Genomic DNA, 21,402 nt, shown 5'->3' with positions numbered 1-21,402 from the left:
ATAATTTATTATTTTTTGTTTTACGTTTTCCTTTTTTGGATTTGTCGTACTTTATATCTCGTAATGATCATTTATATACTATTATATGTTTTTCTGATTTTTATGTTTTATATATTTTTTTTTGTTTTTTCATATGGAACAATTTTTAAATTTAACATATTAGTATAATTTACTTTATATTTAGTTTATTTCATTTAATAATTTTTTATTTTAATTTCCAATTTTATGAAATATAGTTAATTTTTTATTTTGTTACTAGTTTAACATATGTGTTGTATTGGAAAAAAATAGTTAAATTCATATTGGAAACTTTTAAAGAAATATTATTTTTATTTTTACCTTTTTATATGTTTATAAAAAATGAGAATTCATGTTTCGGTCCGACCTATCTCATTTATGTTAGAAAATTTTTTGAGACATAAATTAGATAGATTTATATTCTCAAAATTTCTTACTTTTGATCTATTCCCGTTAAATCCTATTATATTTAGGTTTACATTGTGTAAATATAATCATATATATATTTTAAACATTCACTAAAAACTATAATCTGTTATTTATGTATTTGTTAGTATAATCGATAATTAGTAAGTTTTTTAACTTTCAATCAATTATCCTTTTTAGTTTTATAATGTATAATATAAAAAAGACTTTTCATATTCATTTTTGAAAAACTTATTTACATAGGTTTAAATATTAAAATTAAATGATAAAATGGTATAATTAATTTTAAAAATTAAATAATAAAATGAGGTGGATGATGATGTGGCTTAAGGAGAAGTGAGAAAAAGTTAACTTTATATATATAGATTCTTTTTAGTTACAATATTCCAAAGTCGACCTTAATGCGTGAATATAAAAACTTCACCAAAGAAATGTATTATAGTGAGACTCGAAAATATATGGTCGGTTGCATATATATATAACGATAACGAATGGTGGAAGATGACCATTAAGATATACGTTCGTGTGACAAAGAGAATATTATATAATGGTCGATGTTTTGATGTTACGACGGGTATGTTTGAAAAACAAGTTATATCATCACTATTTCTTCATTTTTATTACATGGTTTGTTAAGTATTGTCCACCTATTTATTATGCACTATATACAAAAGTAATATTTCAAACACATAACACCAATATAATATAAACAATTCTGTCCAACGTAAAAAAATATATAGTCTATGATATGATACTACAATTGTTCTTTTTTGAATAACTATAATAAGACTCTTTTTACGATTCAACAATTTAATGAGAATATATAATGCATGGGATGCTTTTCTTTTACCAATAATGTCCAACGCAAAAAAAAAAAAAAATGTAGTCTATATATAATATTACAAGTTACAACTTGGGAACTTGGATGTAGAATGAATGGCCGAAGACATTTCTACGAATTAAAAGGTTGATTTGTTTCTTAATATTATTGGTCAGTAAATCAAAAGGTCTGCCTGTAAATATATCATTTAATTCAGTTTCTTTGCTTGTCAAAGGAACTGAATCTAAAGGGGAACTTATATAAAAGTGGTATCGTTTGACCAAGATTAAGTTTATAATTTTATAATTTAAGGGTAATCTATAAAAGGAACTTTTTTGACATTCTGAGTCATCAACCAAATTGCAAAATCTGAGTCATACATTAGAAAAGATGTTTTGCTAAACATACATTTGATTTGACTAAAAATTGTTAAAAAAGAATTATCATAATAGAGTAGTTGACTGTTTAGCTAAACACCAAAGACCAAATCCTCAAATCTATTACCTTATTACCTAAACCCTTGGATTAAGCTAAATAGTCATTAATTCATATAGAGTATTAATACTTTAATACTAGAATCCTACAAGTCCTCTAGAATAATGATTTACGTTTGTAGACTCACAGAGTCACAGGCCAAAGTCATGACTAGAGAAACGATGGGTAGAAAATAACAATGGAGCAATTTTTCAATTACTAAGTGAGTTACCAAAACTTCAAATTGACATTTGACACTAATCAAATATAACACTGTTGTAGATTATATATATATATATAGTACTATTTAAAAAACAAAGTTGTTAAAGAAGTAGATATTGTACTATGAAGAGAAAAAAATACTAAAATGTTCAAAGATAGCTTTAGGAATCAGAACTCATGTAACATCAAATGTAAAGTTCGAACAAAATATAATATTCTAGTTTTGGGAAATCAGAATCCCATCCCTGATTGAGGACAAAAGATTAAGGCAAAAGAGACATCTCATATATATTGGGTAAAAGCAAATGCAAACATAATCAGACATACAAACATTGATCTGACATTTACAAAATATAAAGCTACAATTTATAATCAGTATTTTTTTAAGTAATCTTGTGTTTTACTCCATTTGTAGAGTGCTGAGTAACCATTCCATTTTTATTGTTTTGTATGTTCCTAAAAAGAATTAATCGAACATAATTAGTTATAAGAGATATTGGATGAGGTGACCATAAGATACTACATAAAGAGGAAGTGACCATTAGTTGAAAATATATATAGAATAAATGACTTTAACACAAGATATATATATATATATATAAAATATGAAAATTAACATTAATATAAATAAAATGTCAAATACATTTATAGTTCTTGTTTTACTCCATCTTTTTTCACAAATAATGTCATTGTAACATGTTCATACAAATTAAGAAAAGTACACAAAATTTAAATGATATCATTTATTAATACACTAAATAATAATTTCTCTCTAACTAAATAACTCCAAACAATATTTTTATGAAACAAAATAAATGTTAAAAAGACACTATTTTATGAAATTAATCGAATGTTCAAGAAGAAGTTAGAATAATATTTCCTTTTTTTTTTCTAATATATTGAAGATCATTTTTGTTTTCATGAAGTGTCAATTTTTATGTAAAGGAGACATGTTACCCTGTCGTCACTGAATGCGTAGGACTTACGGGATTGGGCATAAATGATACTTTTGTCTATTCTATGGACTTTGAGAACTCAATACTATCTCCGAACCTAATAACAACAATGTTTTTAAGATTTTATTTCATCGCCATTGTGAAGATTTTTTAGAATCCTAAACCATCGATAACGACTGTTTCTGCATTAGTTACAATTTAGTTCACTCTAGAGTCAATTAAGTTACATAACTATGAAAAAATTGAAATGTGTAAACAATCAAATTTGGTTTGTGCAGTAAGCTGCTGGAACCTTCCTAGATGACAACAAATAAATAATTAATGCATTAAAATTTTAAAATAATAGCAAACTAAATATTAAATAAATAATATAAAGGGTATATATGGAAATAACAGTCAACGTAAGAATCGTCAAGTCACATGAAAACGAACGTCGACTCTGACTCGGCGAGAACCAAGCCTTTTGTATAAATAGACGCATTATATAATTCATAATCCATAGATCTCGTATTAAACACAACATTGCTGACCAAGCTCTTACAAAGCAAACCAATCTTGAACCAACCAAAACTTAAATGGAGAGCTCAAACAGGAGGAGCAACAACAGCCAACCACAAGATGATAAACAAGCTCGTTTCCGGGGAGTACGAAGGAGGCCTTGGGGCAAGTTTGCAGCTGAGATTCGAGACCCGTCGAGGAACGGTGCTCGTCTTTGGCTTGGTACGTTCGAGACGGCTGAAGAGGCGGCTAGGGCTTATGATCGTGCAGCCTTTAACCTTAGAGGTCATCTAGCTATACTCAACTTCCCTAATGAGTATTATTCACGTATGGACGACTACTCGCTTCGCCCTCCTTACGCTTCTTCTTCTTCATCTTCGTCGTCATCGGGTTCAACTTCTACGAATGTGAGTCGACAAAGCCAGAGAGAAGTTTTCGAGTTTGAGTATTTGGATGATAGGGTTCTTGAAGATCTTCTTGATACAGAAGAAAAGAAGAGACGAAACTAGTCGTGGTATTTTATGTGGCACTATGTATTGTGGTTATTACGTACGTACGTACGTGCATTATATGCATGTAGGTCGCGTTTATAGTACTTGATTTGGAACTTTTGTAACGTGCCACGACCATAAGTTGTAAGATAATTAAGGCGTACCTTGAGTTTCCATGAAATTAATATGAATGTTAGATGGTTTTAATACGTACACAAGCTTTCATTAATTGTTTTCCTATATATATATGGTATAATATGGATTCTATTCATTATTGTTTGATGAGATGATATTCGTTATTGTAGTCTCTTTCGCTAAAAAAATGTAGATACAGACCTCTTATACGGAACATGTCATATCTGATATATATATCCCTCCCTTAAACACAAACATATTTCATTCTCATAGATTTTATATTCATTATAACCTTCTTAACGGATCTATGGACGATGAAATGATATCAGTGTGCTAAAAGAGATAAAATAATATACAACAATGCAACATCTGTTTACCATTACCATATTCAATTTGAATATGATGAAATCGACGTTGTCAAATACTCAAAAGCTAGAAACATCATCGTCGATATGAAATTGTCGTAGCTAGATCTCTATGTAAACTTCTTAGTTACTCTGAATAAAGGCATCCGATGATCAGCATGAATTCTACATTAATACTAAATCTTGTTTAAGAATAAAGAGAGAAACACAGTTCTTATGTCAACTGACTTAGTGATGATCCCTTCTACGAGAGAACAATATATTGTAAAGTTAGTTGTTTAAGTATGAGAATCAAAATAAAATCAAGTTTTCTTATTAGATTCACTAAGATCTTTGACAGTGATTGGAAAGACTATAACTAAAACTCATAAACCTTATAAGTAGACTATTCTGAAAACCCTATATGTATAAAACTCTAAATATCATGATACTATATAACTTACTATTGAAAAAGGCAGCTTATATTAATCAAATAAAATAAGTAGAAAACTTTAAAATATATTGTAAAGAGAATAAGTTGATGCATCACTTGCCAATCCAGCATAAGAAAGAAATTCGAGTTAAAAAAGGGTTAAATTTCAAATGATTCTTGATATAGAATTTTCTCTATATTTTTACCGAGTACTGTTTTTTCTTTTATAAATATTGTTATATATCTCTCTCATTGCTAAAACAATTGTTTTGAACAATATTTGAATACCATATTACAAAATAGTGGTATAATATAATAAGTTCATTATAAAGATAGAATTTGTGAACGAAAACGTAAGAAAGAAAATCCTATAATATTCATGTTCCTCAGTTAAATATTAGTATTTTTAGTTAGATTGATAATACCTTGTTTAAATTTATGAGGCTTGAACCCATGACCTCAAACATAATATGGGGGCAGTTTAACCATTTTGACATTTATAACTTCAATATAATGTAAAAGTTTTAGTTTTTAATAGGTTGGTGGGTGCAACTGTCCCCACTTTCTTCTATGTGGGTCCGCCCCTGCATGAAAATAGACAACCTTCATAATTTCATAGTATAATATATGATGCTACGCTTTTCTTCATTAGCGATAAATATTTCATGCACAGTTCATATGGACTGTGTCTATTCAATTTATAACATTTAATCCCAACAAATCTGATATATATAACCATATTGTACATGGATAAATGAAAAAAAAAAAATTCGATATACTCACTACATATTTGAAGTATGCAACTAGGACATCGTAGCACATGCCAGTGGTGTAAATGTCATTATCCGTATTCAAAGCTGTATAATATAATCTTTCACAAAAAATAATATGTTGTGACTTGTGAGTAAGCTAAGTAGCAATATGGTTAAGGAGATCTTAACCGATCTAACGGTTTGCATCATTCCAAGTGTCTTGGTTATAGTTCTCTCCATAATCTAAAAGCTCCTCCAATAAACTATCGTCCAAATACTCAAACTCAATCACTTCCTTCCCGTTACCACCGCCTCCTCCTCCTCCTCCTCCATATTCCGTCGACGAAGGCGCCACCACATTCCCGTAGCCGCTGCTTGGACCATTCCTCATCATCGGGTACTCGTGAGGGAAATTGAGAACGGCTCTTTCTCCTCTCATGGAGAAAGCGGCTCTATCGTAGGCCCGAGCCGCTTCCTCCGCAGTGTGAAACGTTCCGAGCCAGACACGAGCACCGTGCCTAGCCGAGTCGCGTATCTCAGCCGCATATTTCCCCCACGGACGCGTCCGTACTCCTCTGTATTTCACCTCATTCGTGTTAGACGACTCTCTACGTTCCATAAGGTTTTTAATGTTTTTTTTTGTTTTGCATGTACATGAGTAGATAGGAGTGATAATTATTTTATACGTGGGAGTAATGTGAATCTAGTGGACGTTATTTTAAAGCACGTGTGTATTGAAAAGCCTCCTTTAAAATCATGGGGGGGGGTAAATTGCAAATTACATTTTATATTCGTGTGATCTTAAATAGTATGAGAAGTTATTTGGGGGAGACAAAAACAATTGTGGCTGCTTAGTAGACATTATAATTTAAGAAGAGTTAAGGGGCTAAAATGTAAAAAATGGAAAAGGTAGGGACCGTGAGTGAAGAAGTCCAATGAACCTGGATGGTCAAGGAGACGGCTAAAGTTGAAAGAAAGTATTTTTATGACGACTGACCAAAGATGCTCTCAGCCTCTCACTTTTGTTTTTGTTTTCAATTGACTCACGTGTCAACTTTGAACGCACGTGTAGTAGATTCTAGTCTTTTAAGTTTCAATTTGACTGACCACATTACCAAAGACATAGAAATTTGTGTGAATCTTAGTACACCTTTAATAAAGACAGGTAAAATTTGATTACACTTTGTAGTTTTTGTTAAAAAGCATACTATTATCATTGTGGTCATTGACCGAGAAGTTGAAAAGTAAGAGTATGGTAGATCTTAAATAAGAGGCCAATCTTAACAAATTTTAGGCTAAGAGTAGGTTAAAAGCCCATGGTTAATGTTGCTCTAAGATGTATGAAGAAGTTATGATTAATAATAGATATACCTATATAAGTACTATGTATGTATATTGGCGTGTTACAAGCTGAAGATTGGAAAGCACGGTGGTATGTGTTCCATGACCATTCAACGATACACCTTTGCAGTTAGGGTTTGCTCGAAGAACTCGCCCGCGATGTTGAAAATTTCACCCTCCAAATTTCTGGAATTTACATGAACAAGTTAATTACAACTAGTGTTTTGATTTAGAAGTTGGTGTGTTTACGAGCAAATCTAATTTGTTGAGTGGGTGAGTGTGGTGGATCTACGAAGTTGGTGTTCGAATATAAAGAAACTAAAGAAAAACAAACAATAATTTCTAATTAAGGGCTTAAGCCCTCTTAGTTTGAGATTGTTACCCACACGACCCAAAACTAGGCCCAACGAGTTGTATGTTTCTAAAAATAGTACAATTCTCATTTCCATTTCATTATTCTTATTTTTTTTTTTTTACCAATAGAAAGTAAATCAAAAGAATCGAATTTGGAAACTTGGATTTAGAAAAATGTGTAACATCAACATGTACGGTTTATAATAGTATAGGGAAGAGAAGATACTTGAAAAACTCGAAGATGCGGCGTTTGAAAACGCCAACGAACGTTTGGTTATTCCAAACTTCCAAGTGTCAAAAACAAAAAAAAAAACATGAATGAATGATTCTTTGATTCTTTCACTGTAATGATGATCATCATCATCATCACACTGCTTCATGTCTTGTCTTATCTTTTTCTTCGATTGGCCATTTTCCCCACTTTGTGTTTTCTTTTTGTTCTTTACTTTTCTCAAAGTTAGATTTTTTTCCCTGTCAAGTGCCAACTCTTTTGAGCCTTCGAGTTTTTTTGACCAAACAAGTCACATTTAGTTTGGCCTTGTATTGAGAGAGTATGTGGATACTGCTCGATCTAGAATATAGAATATAGACAAAACTATATACTGTAGTACACTTCTTTCATTTCTGGATCGTGTCTAAATTTTTTGGGGAATATATTAGGTTAGGGATATATATAGACGATTTTCATAGAATTGATCTCCTAATAGGTAATATATATATATATATCGACGAGTAAAATTATTCTTTTTTTTTTCAATAAAACTATAAGGATAATATCCATGGATAATATCCTTATAAAAACTTATTCATAAACCGATAATAATGGAGTTTTAAACTAAAAATATATAACTAAACTACAAATTTTTTTACCAATATACGAAAATATTAGAATTTTCTCTTTCAAAAAAAATACGAAAAAATTAGAAAGTTAGAACCCCAAGTCTTAGGATTTAAGGATAATGTCTTTGTGTCTATCATTAGTCATGAACATGTCAATTTATTTTAAAAGATATTTAAATTATTAACTTTGTTTTACTTTTTTTTTTGGGTAAAAGATTTTTTTTTTACATGATATACGTTTTGTGAATATCTAAGAAATTCTATACACTATCATATAACCCATAAAAGAAGATAGAGTGCTTACGATATACATTGGAGGCCATAAAAAATTTAGTTATAATTTTCTAAAAGTGATAATCAGCGTTAATCCCTTCCACAAAACTTCAAACTGAACATATTCCAAAGTGTGGCTAGCCTAGCATTCAACAAAATCTAACGTAAGGCGCTTAATATGACACAACATATACACACTTTTTTCAGATAGCATGTCGATGTGATCATTAATCTAATTTTTATCACAAGTTTCTTTCTATAATTCGGCATATATAGTTGCCCTAATCTTACAAACTACTATGTGGCTCCTATAATCTTATATATGATTTGACTAATGTATCTTAGCCTACCTATCCCAAAATTTAGGGACATATGCATTGCATGATATATACATATGCATTGCATGATATATACATATGCATACATATGCCCACGAAACGTAGTTTATTACAAACTCTACAGTAACTACTATAAATTATCAAACACATCACACTATTACGATAATGCGATACACTAATCTTTGGTAAATATCAAGATCAAAATGGTCGATGATGATACTCTTACGTTGCAACCTTTAACAACATACGATAACTCTCTCTACTACTAGACTAGTACATGCAACACTTCCATAAAATATTAAAATGTTAAAAACAAATCGGACCAATACAATACAAAAAAACTTTTATTTTTAATAAAGCGGTCCAAACACTGAACGATTCTCTTGACCCAACCAATTGGCTTAATGCGTGGCTTCCTAAAATCCCCAAAATATAATATTTAATTTTTTTTATATTTATTTATTAAATTAAACTGATTCCAATTTTGTTGTCTTCTCATGATAAAACCAAAGTGTTTTACTGTTTTTTTTTAAATTAAATTCGATATGTTTTTTTTCTCCTTCCGAGAATAATATTTATTGGTTTAAAAATTCCAAAATTCCCTCAAATCTTTTTAACAAATATTTTTCTAAAAACAAAAAGATATATTCTCAATCCCTATTATTTATATACACAACACCATATATATCTCTGTAACACAAGAAGAACAGTATCTCTCAAATTTTATAGGGAAGATACACTTTTTTGTGTGTGTTTGTGCGTTAACCCTTCTCTCATTCTGCATTCACTGTTCTTCTCATGTATCCATCAATACACGACGACGATGATCTCCTCGCTGCGTTTTGTTTCGATCAAAGGTTTGATTTTTTCTTTCTTAAAGGTTTGATTTTTATTGTTCAATTGTGATTTAGATTTCTGGGTTTCTCATGGTTTCCTAATTTCAATCCAATTTCAATAAATGAAGCCTCAGATTTTGAATTTTTACATACGATTTGGAATATCAAAAGTTTTTTTTTTGTTTTTGTTTAGGGGTCGTTTTGTTTCGTTAATCTGAGTTATTGTTACCTTTGAATCTGTAGCAATGGAGTAGAAGATCCTTATGGATATATCCAGACGAATGAGGAGAACAACATCTTTCAGGGTTTTGGGTCCTCTGGTGTGAATCTGCAGCCACAGCAACACGAACAATTCGATTCTTTTACTCAGCAAGTCTGTAGCTTTAGAGGGGAGAACGATGTAGTTGTTTATAGTAGCAGCATTGGATCATCACAGTTTGATTTGGCTGCTTCGTTTAGTGGAGTTTTGCAGCAAGAGACGCATAAAGTCTGTGGCTTTGGAGGACAAAACGATTGTTCTGCAGTGCCTCATTTGCAGCAGCAGGAAACAGGACAAGTGGTGTGTGGTGGTGTAGTGGAAATCAATTCTTCTTCATCTGTTGGAGCTGTTAAGGAAGAGCTAGAACATGTCGAGGAAGAATGCTCACGAAAGAGGTAGCCTTTTATCTGAATGCTCTTTACTTTTCTTTGTTCTGATGATTTCAAGAGCTGTTTTGTTTTATGTTGTGTGGTGTGTTTACTTTAGGTTGAAGTATTTGCAGCTAATGATTTCTCTTTGTCTCCACTAGTTTTGGATCTTGAACTTGATTTTGTTTTTAGTTTTGTAGCTTCGATTCGATTCACTTTAATTGCAATCTTGTTTTCTTGGCTAAACGTTTGTGATATTGAGTGATACATGATTCTGGTGATACTGTGATCTCCTTGTTTGGTTATCTACATGGATCAGTTTAGCATCCTTTTCTTTGTTTAATATTATTATGTATGAACAGGAGACGAACTGGATCATGTAGCAAGCCAGGAACCAAAGCCTGTCGCGAGAAGCTGAGAAGGGAAAAGTTAAATGACAGGTCTGTTCAGAGCTTTGCCTAACCCGTATGTTTTTGTTATTGGTTGCACTGAGTTGTTTTGCAGTCGTCTCATATGAAAGAATACTGTGTTTTTCAGGTTCATGGACTTGAGCTCTGTATTAGAGCCCGGCAGGACTCCCAAGACGGATAAATTAGTTATACTCGATGATGCAATCCGGGTTGTGAATCAGCTCAGAGGTGAAGCTAATGAACTAAAAGAAACCAACCAGAAGCTTTTGGAAGAGATCAAGAGTCTAAAGGTTGGTCTCTCACTTTGTCATAAAGCCTAAGGTCATAAATCTTAGCTACCTAAACCATCTGCTTATGAAGCAAGATTAAGTAGTCTCTGTAGCTTCTTCTGAAGAATCTTTCTGGCTCATAATCATTATGTTTGGTAACTTATCTGATTCTACCTGTCTGGAAATAATAGGCCGAGAAAAACGAGCTACGGGAGGAAAAGCTGGTGTTGAAGGCGGATAAGGAGAAGATGGAGCAACAGCTGAAATCTATGACGGTTCCATCATCGGGTTTCATGCCCTCCCAGCATCCAGCAGCTTTCCATCCCAATAAAATGGCGGTTTTCCCGAGCTACGGTTACTATCCAAACATGTCAATGTGGCCATTCGTCAATCCTGCTGGCCGTGATTCATCTCAAGATGTTAAAAATCTTCCTCCTGTTGCTTAATCTTCTTTCTGTTTTGACTCATCATTGATCATAGTTCAGATGATTCTTTATCACTAGTTTTGCAGTAACCATTGGGGGAGGCATTAGAGAGTTTTATGATTATTTTTTTTCCCGTTTGTCAAATATTGAGGTGCTATTTTTGAATAAAATTGTTTGAGAAACTTGTCTAATATTTTTTGGTTTATGTCTCTTGATCCAATTGTAAAGGTGGAAACAGATCATTGTAAGAATACTATTTTGTAAATTACGCAAAAGATAGTGGTCCTTAGTAGAAGCATCTTAGCCACTCATGTTTAATCTAATTAATTCCCAGCCGTTGGATCTTTCCCATCTTGTAGCTTCGAAGCAAGGCAAAAACCATCACCAACCGAATTGTAAATCATAAATAATTTGGATCCCAAAAACGAAACGTAAGATATTATCTATTTTAGTACAAGTATCCATAATTGAAATGTCCCACAAACAAAAATGTAATAAAAATGAGAGCATTGTTCACAAATTTCAAAGATCTTGTTACTTAACATAGACATTATAACATCATCCCAAAAATCTTTGTACAATGAGTTAATTTTCAAAAAAATGGTGTAAATCGTATTCTATTAACAAAATCTCAAAAGGGCTTGTCTATATATATGTATGGAAACATTGTACAGATGTTTTTTTACTTACGCAGAAGCAAGTAACCAGAGAGTTGTAAGTGAAGAAATGGCGATTGTGATCCAACAAAGGAAAGCTAAAGCTACAGAGAGTTGGTACCTCCAACACTGTGCTTCGAAACTGCACCTTCCTAAGTCTCCAAAGTATAAAACTGTTATCCCCGCGGACGACGAGGCTCCTGCTAGTGACAATGTTGATGTTACCTGTAAAAGAAGATGATTCAAGGTTTTGATCATTTAGTAGAGAGAATGAGAATGAGAGAGAGAGAAGGAAGAGAAGGAACCTAACCCAATCTCCAACTACAAAGAGACTGACTAAAACCGGACTAAGAAGCGTTTTCTTTCTCACTAAGGCGAATGTGTCAAGTATTGCTAGACCAAAACTCCATATCACTTGCAGACCCATTGCTGCAATTAGATAGCTGCAACCAAATATTCCATGTGTAAGAGCATATAGGCAATAACATATACATGAGAAGTCCACATTGTTTTAACTCTATACATACTAGAGAATGCTAACTTGTCACAGAATCAAAGATTCACATATCTGATGTGATTTACACGTTTTCAAGATCCTTGAACTTGAGAAAACAAAAGAAACAAGCAGAGCTTTCGATTCATCATGTCTAGTTTCGTAAAATGTGCAGAGAATGCTAAATTGTCTTGAAGGATCTATACAATCATGAAGCAATACACAAATAAAGCTCACACTTGTCAAGAACAAGATCTTCGAGACACCTAAACATCATACTCAAACTCACTCAAGAACTGATTCAAAATCCTAAACACTAAAATCCAGAGGTAATAAAAAGAGTTCAGATTCTAAAACAACTTTCTCGGGATTGGATCTGTCTACGATTCATCTAAGACTATCCAAGAACTCAAATATACTAAACTCTGATCAAACAGAACACAAGTAAAGAAGAAAAAAAGCTGACTTTACCAGAAAGCAGTGAAGCTGAAGAATCCACCAGAAGTAACCATATAAGAAATCGAACCAGCAGCAAAAACACACTGAGAAATTCTCAAGACAAGACCAGTCAAAGTCCCTGGTGTTCCAGGGATATCTATCATTTCTCTTTCCACAAGATCACCCCAAAAGAATCTCCAAGATCAACACAAAAACCAAATCTTGAATTATATAGTCTCCACTACTTCTCCGAGACTAAAAAGTTCAGAACTTAACCACACAAAAAAGCTTTCTTGAAACTCAAGACGATTTTTTTCCGGCGAGGAAACAAAAAAAGGAAAGATTTTTCGGTTTTTTCAAGGTATGAAATTGAGGAATCAGAGGAGAAAAATATTGAAAATTTGAAGACTTTTATGTTTCTTTTTGTTGATTCAAAGAAGGCACATAGAGAGGAGGAGAGAAGACGATGAAGAAGAAGAACAAAAATGCGCAATTTTTATTGTTTATTTGCAAAGTGGAAATTTTTATATAAATAGTAAAATAGCTAATGGTGAAAGTGATGGACAAATTATTTTTTTGATTTTTATGAATTTTTAAATTCAATCTTTTGGGCTTTAGCATTGTTGGAATTTCACTTTTTTCAATTTGGAAAATTATTTTTTAATGTTTTGATTGATTCAATATTTTTTTGATTTGATCAGGCTTTTTTTGGCTTTTTATGTTGTTTGTTTATTCAGTTATTGTTAGTTTATTACTCAGCCAGAATATGTCCAACTTTACGGCAATCCTACACAGAAAAAATAAAGAAAAATCTTTTGATTACAAATATAAATAAAATTTCTTGTATAAAACATCAAATTCTTATTATTGAAACTAGGGAAACAGCATTATTATGCATAATTTATTTAATTTAGTTTTATTATTCTCTCTGTTTTTAATTAGTTGTCGTTATAGAGTTAAAATTTTGTTTTAAAATAGTTGTCGTTGTATATTTTCAATGCAAATATTTGGTAAAATTCTAATTTTATTTTATTTTTAAAAGTATTTTGATCAGTAAAAATGAAAAATGTATTAAAAAGGATAAAATAAAAACTTTAATTATTTTATTAATTTATGTGCAAAAACCTTAAACGACAACTAATAAAACAATGGAGTAATAAAATAAAACATAATGTATTAAGCTATTGAACTTGTACGGGAAATGAAAATACAACAACATCATAATCAAATACTTGATTTTTTAAACATAACCAAAAGGAAAGCATCACAAATCTTCAAATTACACTAAGAGTTATTGAGAAAAACAAAGATCACTTGTTTGATCGAGACACAACAAGTAAAGAAGCTAATTTGCCTCAGTTAATTTTTTGCTTCTTGGACGTCTTCTCGATGAGCACCTCATGTCTATGTTTCATCGCAATGAAGAAGGCCAATGCAGCTACTATTCCAATACCCTGAAAATAACAACAAATTTTTTAGTTTCCGATTATATTTTCCTGCCTAAGTTATTACTTTCTTAATGTTAACTAAACATTCTTGTTTTAGTAATTCTATTACCTTAATAAACCTCATGAACAATGTGTTAAACTCGCTTGGTGTGAACAGAGGATTCAAGATGGCTAGTCTTGCAATCTGCAGAAACATAACCACCAAGAAGGTTATGTAAAAGAAATGACACTATATAATTTTCATAACAATTTTGATTAATTTGCACTAATTAATTTATGATTATAATTATAAGAAGATTATCCATTTTTGATTACCTCGTTAAGTTGATCGATGAATTTCTGGCGCGATTCTTCGTTAACTATGGAGCTATATCGGCTCATGGACGCTCCACCATCAGCTGATATCGTCTCGTTCACAAACTAAACATATACATTATCAGCTGTCTTATATATATAATCATAGATTACCAAATAATAGTTCACTTTAAAATGTGGATCGGGTTGCTTACAGCTTGGAACTTCTTGTAGAACATGGTGAAATGATCTCTATCAAATTCGTGACTGTAGAAATCGTACACTATAGGGCTCAAAATGGCTTGGTATACAAGCTATAAGATCAAACCATATGCAATATTTAAGTAATTTCTTTGGTTATTTCATATATCAAACATAAGAGTATACGATAGTGAGGTAAATTAGTGTACCAAGATCAAAGCTCCTATGTAGGCGTTGAAGATGAAACAGATCGCTCCAAGTACCTTCATCACTATTCCAAGAGCAACTATGTACTTTGCCTACAATATAATTACTCATAACGCAAATGAATAAAACATAAAAAAAGTTGTGTTTCGTTAATGCTTAGGGAAACTAAATATATATACCTGGTTCTCAAGAAAACCAAGTTTTGGTCTTAACTCATCGGCAGCTACTCCACCATTATTAAGGTCAAATCCATAAATCCTTAAGTAAAAAAACAAAACACATGAGAAGTATAAATCACTAGCTAGATGAGACTAACAACAATATATTTCACTTAGATCGAAAATGTTGATTAGTGCTTACTCTCTCAAAGCAGACACGATGAACGCAGATGCAAAGATGAGTCGACCGGCGTGGATAATATACGGCATTTTCTCGATCCTTTTTCCAATTTTAACCACCCTTTCTTGAGGTTGCTCCATGTTTTGAACCACACTTTCTTGGATTTCCTCCATGTTTGGCCCTATTGGGGTTGAGGTGTATGAGACTGACGAAGAGAGTTTGCTTAGATAGAAGATGACGAAGTCCTTAGATCACCAAGGAGACGAGTTTGATGGTAAATGATGGAATAATTGAATATACAAAGTATAGGTTATATAATTATATAAAAAAGACGGAAGAAGAACAGTACTAAACACATATTAAAAATGACTAATCTCTCTATGTCAAGAAATAACATATTGTTTAAAATACTACGACGACTTGTGATATAAAAACTGACTTCCTAATATGTGAAAAAAATGACCCTACGTCTGTATCCTAATCATAGATTAATAACAAAGACTTGAAGGTTTAAACCTATTTTAACATACAGTAAAACCTCTATAAATTAATACTCGATAAATTAATAATCTCTATAAATTAATAAATTTCTCTGGTCCCAAATTGGGACTAGTGTAATATTATATACATTTCGATAAAATAATAAGATAATAATTTTTTGAAAATCCTTTGTAAATATATGGTCCCATCAATATTATAAATTAATAATTAAGTAAAATTTTCAAAATATATGTATATATAGATACATTATTCTCTTATTTTTTTGTTAGAGTTTATTTCTAATATTTTACTATATAAAAATTGTTAGAATTCTCTTTCAAGACATAATAATTATTATTTTCTTTGTTATTGATTATATAAAATAGTTTTTTTATCATGATTAAATATATTTTTAAATATTTTTTTGAAAAGACTTTCCAAATTAGAAAAATGTCTCTATATCGATAAATTAAAACTTATATAAATTAATAGATTTTCATGGTCCCAACATTATTAATTTATAGAGGTTTTACTGTAGTTTTAAAGAAAATGTACAGTTATGCGAATGCTAAATTAGTTTCTCATCAAGTTGACTTTGCTTATACAAAGATCAGAACTCAGTTTATTCTATTTTGGATCAGAGCGATCGATCGTAACTTACATTATTCTCAATTCTACATAGAATATTTATTCATAATTTAACTGACTAGGGATAGTTTGACAGTTACAATCATAAAATTGTGAAAAGTCATTAAGAATATGTTTTTTTTTTTTTTGTTATTTTACTAGGCCCTAGCTTGTGGAACTAGTGGTTACTTTCAAAATACAACTTCTACAGAGATACTCAATACACCGCAATTCTCAATCTATACAACAAATCAATCGGTAGATCAACACCGGAAAAAACAGGCAAAGATACAGATCCTACTCGAATTCGTACTTTAAAAGCGAATTTACGACACTTAGCACACTATAGGTCAATGTCTAAACATTATACATTCGATGTAGCGAAAGAAAAAGACGATGTCACTGTAACATAAGCCCCGTTAAGTTAAATCCGACAAGGACAAAGTGAATATCTGAGTCGTGAAACAATCGGCAATGATATCATCGGCGGAGAGACCACGAAGCTCCACACACGCGTCTCAGCTAATGGGAATCTCTCCACCGTATGACTCTCTCGTTTCCGAGGCCGCATCTCTGCGGAGAGTTGCCCGGGGACTTTCCTGGGTCGAGACTTAAATAGCCCTTGTGACCCATTCACCTCCAATGACATTTGTAACTATTTCCAAGTTTTCAACTACATATATAAACAACTGATATGTTTTAAATGACCGATGTGGGATGATCTGTGTTATGTTGTGTTGTGTTGTGTTGTGTTATACAATCTTCGCTACTTTTGTTATGTTGTGTTTTATCACACAATTTACTTATGCAATCTGGTTTAATATTTTACAGGAGTTAGATGTATATATCCAATCACAAAATACGTATTTTATATGAAGAATTGACTCATTGCTCTGTATTTTTCGCTTATTTCATTTGTTTTGAATATTCATAATTCTAGACTTCTAGTCCACATTTTTTTTTTTTATGAACAGACCAATAAAGATACACATAACTTGAATCTGTATAGTAAACCTGCAAACTAACAGTAACTTAAAGTGATAGAAGAGTACTAAACACTTATTAAAATGACTAATTAATCTCTATGTCAAGAAATTATAACATATTGTTTGAAATACTACTACCTGTGATATAAAAAACTGACTTCCTAATATGTGAAAACAAAGACCGTCTGTATATATCCTAATCATGGATGGCAATTAGTTTCTTATCTTAATTAGAAGAACATGAAAAATAACAAAAGACTTTGAATGTTTAAACCTCTTTTAATATAGTTTTAAATAACATGTACAGTTATGCGAATGCTAAATTCTCCTCAAGTTGACTTTGCTTATACAAAGACCAGAACTCAATTTATTCTATCTTGGATCAGAACGATCGATCGTAACTTACATTATTCTCAATTCTACATAGAATATTTACTCATAATTTAAATTGACTATGGATAGTTTGACAATTACAATCGTAAACTTGTGAAAAAGTCATTAAAAATATGTTTATTTTTTTTGTTATTTTATTGGCTAGAAGCCTAGAACGTGAACAGTTGTGATAAGGTGGTCAATTTTATATTTAAGCTACAACTTCTGTTACATAAATTTAGCCTACATGATTTATTGTAGCAACATTTATTCAAGACTCGTATAATAATAAATATAACGTTTTTGTTCATTGGGTCAAAAGATGAATCGAATCCAGTAAATTATAACATAAACACGACGCATTTGAAATGGCTTATAAGTTTTTTTAGTCTGTTTTAACTTTGGATTGCTTCTTGGCCTTGTTGAGTCGATGCTTCATATCAACGAAAAATAGCAAAGCTCCTACTACGGCCAATCCTTTGAGGAAGCTTAAGAACTGACGAACAAACTCATTATTTTGTCCGAACAAGGCAGGGTTTGTCATAGCGTGATCCGCAAGCTACACAATACACAACACATACCAACTAAATCATCACACAGTGTTATCACAAGCTACAATGATTACATGTAGGCTTCAAGAGACGCACCTCCCGGAATTTTGATTTGACTTGCTCTATTTGCTGCTGGTCGAAGTCTGATTTGTAGAAATTGTATGCAGTTTCGTACGACACAGTTTCGTTCAGAATCTAACCAAACAAGCCAGGAGACATGACAATAAAAATGGGATTTTCATAAGAAACTAAAAGTACATTGAAAAGAAGAAATATATAAGTTGTTATATATATATACCCTTTTCAATTTGTGATAGAGCAGTCCAAATTCCTCAGTGTCGATACGATGGTTGTAGAAATCATGGTGGATCATCGTCGCAATACCTTGGTACATAAGCTATATGCACTCACACCAGAGATTTGGAATGAGACACAAAGCATAAGATCTATAAGTGATGCAACATATAATTATTTGTTATGTTTTGGCACTTAATTTTATTAAGACTAGTTATAGTTAAAGTTTATGTAGTACACCAATTCATGACGGTCCAATGGTTGAAGGATTCACTATGAGGCTGTGAGTCCAGGATTCTAATCTCAATTCATAACTCGCATTTCACATGTCCAAAGATTAGTCTTAATTAACTTTGGAATCCTCTCTATTAGGTTATTATATTCAGCAATTTCTAAACTAATCGGATACATTTTGGAGCTTCCGATGCATCAATAAAAAGAAGAGAGATCCATATATATATAAGAAAGAATTGAGAATTAGTACCAAGAGGAAGGCTCCAAAGAAGCTGCCATAGATAAAGATAAGTCCACCAAGCGTCTTCACTATGATACTAACTATCATAAGATGCTTAATTTGATCTCCTGAATAACCTAACTTTGGTCTCCAGTAATCATCTCCTCCTTCCCAATTGGATTTGAGCTCCATATAGCTAATCACAACAAATGTCACATTTTGTTAAGTTTAATCCACCAGCTTAGAGAAATATCAAGAACCTTCTTATTGTTAAAACAGAGGATTTTCTGATATATTGTTTTTGACTCAAGCAATCAGAACCCAATACTCTTGACTTAGATCTATTTGAATACCAAGTAAGAAGAATGATCATGATGATTCTTACTCATTCCATGAAGTGAGAAAAAAAGATGAAGCAAAGAGAGTTCTTCCAATAGCGTCAATATGAGGGAAAGAAGCAACTTTTCTTCCAAACGTGTTCACTTTTCTTTGCACAACATCCATTTTCGATTCTTGCTATGTACCTTGAAGAAATAATAAGCTTATGATCCAAATATAAAGAAAAAAACTTAGGAACTTTTAAAGATTTTGTAGAAACAAAGTCTTACTCTTCAGCCTATGGAGGAAGATTTGAAGACAAATTGAGTTTGTTGATGATGAATTTGCAGATTTGGTCTTCTTCCGGAGAAAAGAGTGGATGCATGCACGTTGTTTTGTTTTTTTCAAGCTTCTTGATATTTAAGAGAAAATATATTAATTACATCAAGAACATTTAAAAAAGGGAAATTATGCTTAAAAATGTATGGATGTGCATACCATATTTCATTGACGTATGTATAGGGTATAATATTTATTAGTCTATACCATGTTACTGTGTATGTCATGTTTTGTACTTGTGTTTGTCTTGAGACTTTATCATAGGACTGGACACTTGGCTATATAACTCGGCAAGAGTATTTTATATATTTAGCTTTTTCTCTCTTCTCATGATGCCACCTAAACATCCATGTAAGCCACATTTTTGTTTGAACATTAAAATAAATTTAAAACCTTCATTTAGTGCATATTTATGTTACTTATTTAATTACTAAAAAGTTTATATAAATAAAAATAAATTATATAAAAAAATGAAATGTTAAAATAAGAAAAACAATACTTTAATTTTTTATTGGTGGTAATAATATAATTCAACTTTCATTTTAAATTGATCATAATTTAATTTTTAAATATGTTACTGAGTTTTAGAATGGAAGTTTAAATTTATGGTAGACTAAAACAACATTTATGTAATTGTATATATAAAATTATAAAGAGGAAAAATAAAATGAAAGTTAAATATTAGTTTATAACATGATCAAAAAGAAAAAAGGATATTTCATAAATTGAATCAAATGCTTTTAATCCAAATTTGAGTATTGAAAGATAATAATTAAAGAGAAAATAATTATAATATTTTTTGAAAATCAATTAAAAAATAATAAAATATCACAATATGAATAAAAAATCAACAAAACAAAATTATAAACCTCCCGCGCGGAGCGCGGGTCAACTGCTAGTTGAATATATAGACACAACAAAACCTAATCATTCGTAGTTTAGGAAATTCTAAGATGGAATCAGATCTCATTGAAGGGTTTTGTGGAAAAGAAAGAAGTAGAGAGATGTGTATATGTTTTACGTTGCTGATGAAGAGAAGAGAGGAGAACACTTGACGGTAAATTCCATCTTTTCGTATATTATAAAGTTATAGGAACAATATACTTTTTTTTGTAACAGGCTTTCTATTAAATGCAAAAGAAAAAAAAAAGATACAAAAGCCCAGCTTTAGTGTTGTAAAAGGCCTAGCCCAGAAAGCACAAAACAAACATTGAAAGGATCGTACATTGAACCTAGAGAGTAATAGGTTACCCTAGCCGATAGAATAGTGACGGTCATTGTCGATGGTATCACTCAGAGGAGAACCAGCGTTGAAACATGAGCGAAGAAATGATTTGATTTACCTCTCTGTAAGAGGCAATTCTGTTCCTGATAGTAGCATCAATCGTTTTGAGGAGGTCATCCACAGCTCTGAAGGAGACGCTATGGAGACGATGGTTCCGCTCAGCCCATATGGTGTATAACGAGCACTGCCAAGCAAGTAGGGTTAACCTTCGTTGATCCTTAGGGCCACGCATCACTTGCAATTGGGATAAAGAAGCTTCCCAATATCTCATCGGTTGCAACCTACATCGAGCAGCAACAGATTCCCATAGGGTCCAAGAGTAAGAGCATTCAAACCAG

At 31.7% G+C, this 21,402-nt stretch overlaps 6 protein-coding genes across 6 annotated transcripts; 2 read left to right on the top strand and 4 right to left on the bottom strand.

Annotated features, from left to right (window-relative positions):
• Positions 1–3,445: 3,445 nt before the first annotated feature.
• On the top strand, positions 3,446–4,081 carry LOC17891147 (ethylene-responsive transcription factor ERF098). Its single transcript, XM_006299194.2, has one exon. It carries the CDS (start codon positions 3,492–3,494, stop codon positions 3,921–3,923), a length of 432 nt encoding a protein of 143 aa, XP_006299256.1. The 5' UTR covers positions 3,446–3,491; the 3' UTR covers positions 3,924–4,081.
• A 1,681-nt stretch (positions 4,082–5,762) lies between these two features.
• LOC17892037 (ethylene-responsive transcription factor ERF095) lies at positions 5,763–6,188 on the bottom strand. The gene has a single exon (XM_006298709.2). It carries the CDS (start codon positions 6,186–6,188, stop codon positions 5,763–5,765), a length of 426 nt encoding a protein of 141 aa, XP_006298771.1.
• A 3,221-nt stretch (positions 6,189–9,409) lies between these two features.
• Positions 9,410–11,475, top strand: LOC17890628 (transcription factor bHLH34). The gene is made up of 5 exons (XM_006298089.2): positions 9,410–9,572; positions 9,795–10,205; positions 10,541–10,618; positions 10,716–10,878; positions 11,049–11,475. Exons 1-5 carry the CDS (start codon positions 9,514–9,516, stop codon positions 11,301–11,303), a joined length of 966 nt encoding a protein of 321 aa, XP_006298151.1. The 5' UTR covers positions 9,410–9,513; the 3' UTR covers positions 11,304–11,475.
• Positions 11,476–11,791: 316 nt separating this feature from the next.
• Positions 11,792–13,302, bottom strand: LOC17892205 (CASP-like protein 5B3). The gene is made up of 3 exons (XM_006296570.2): positions 12,903–13,302; positions 12,249–12,381; positions 11,792–12,163 (listed from the first exon to the last, which is right to left on the bottom strand). Exons 1-3 carry the CDS (start codon positions 13,031–13,033, stop codon positions 11,969–11,971), a joined length of 459 nt encoding a protein of 152 aa, XP_006296632.1. The 5' UTR covers positions 13,034–13,302; the 3' UTR covers positions 11,792–11,968.
• Positions 13,303–14,224: 922 nt separating this feature from the next.
• On the bottom strand, positions 14,225–15,498 carry LOC17893275. Its single transcript, XM_006299935.1, has 7 exons — positions 15,380–15,498; positions 15,199–15,277; positions 15,022–15,111; positions 14,827–14,925; positions 14,633–14,737; positions 14,427–14,501; positions 14,225–14,323 (listed from the first exon to the last, which is right to left on the bottom strand). The coding sequence occupies exons 1-7, from the start codon at positions 15,496–15,498 to the stop codon at positions 14,225–14,227; spliced, it is 666 nt and encodes a 221-aa protein (XP_006299997.1).
• Positions 15,499–18,109: 2,611 nt separating this feature from the next.
• LOC17892024 lies at positions 18,110–19,810 on the bottom strand. The gene is made up of 6 exons (XM_006299332.2): positions 19,731–19,810; positions 19,508–19,646; positions 19,153–19,318; positions 18,673–18,771; positions 18,471–18,569; positions 18,110–18,382 (listed from the first exon to the last, which is right to left on the bottom strand). The coding sequence occupies exons 2-6, from the start codon at positions 19,624–19,626 to the stop codon at positions 18,209–18,211; spliced, it is 657 nt and encodes a 218-aa protein (XP_006299394.1). The 5' UTR covers positions 19,627–19,646; positions 19,731–19,810; the 3' UTR covers positions 18,110–18,208.
• Between the last annotated feature and the right edge of the window lie 1,592 nt (positions 19,811–21,402).

This window comes from Capsella rubella, unplaced genomic scaffold (genome assembly GCF_000375325.1).
Source record: "Capsella rubella cultivar Monte Gargano unplaced genomic scaffold, Caprub1_0 scaffold_3, whole genome shotgun sequence".
NCBI classification, from domain to species: Eukaryota; Viridiplantae; Streptophyta; class Magnoliopsida; order Brassicales; family Brassicaceae; genus Capsella; species Capsella rubella.
This window is presented reverse-complemented; position numbering and strand designations above follow the sequence as displayed.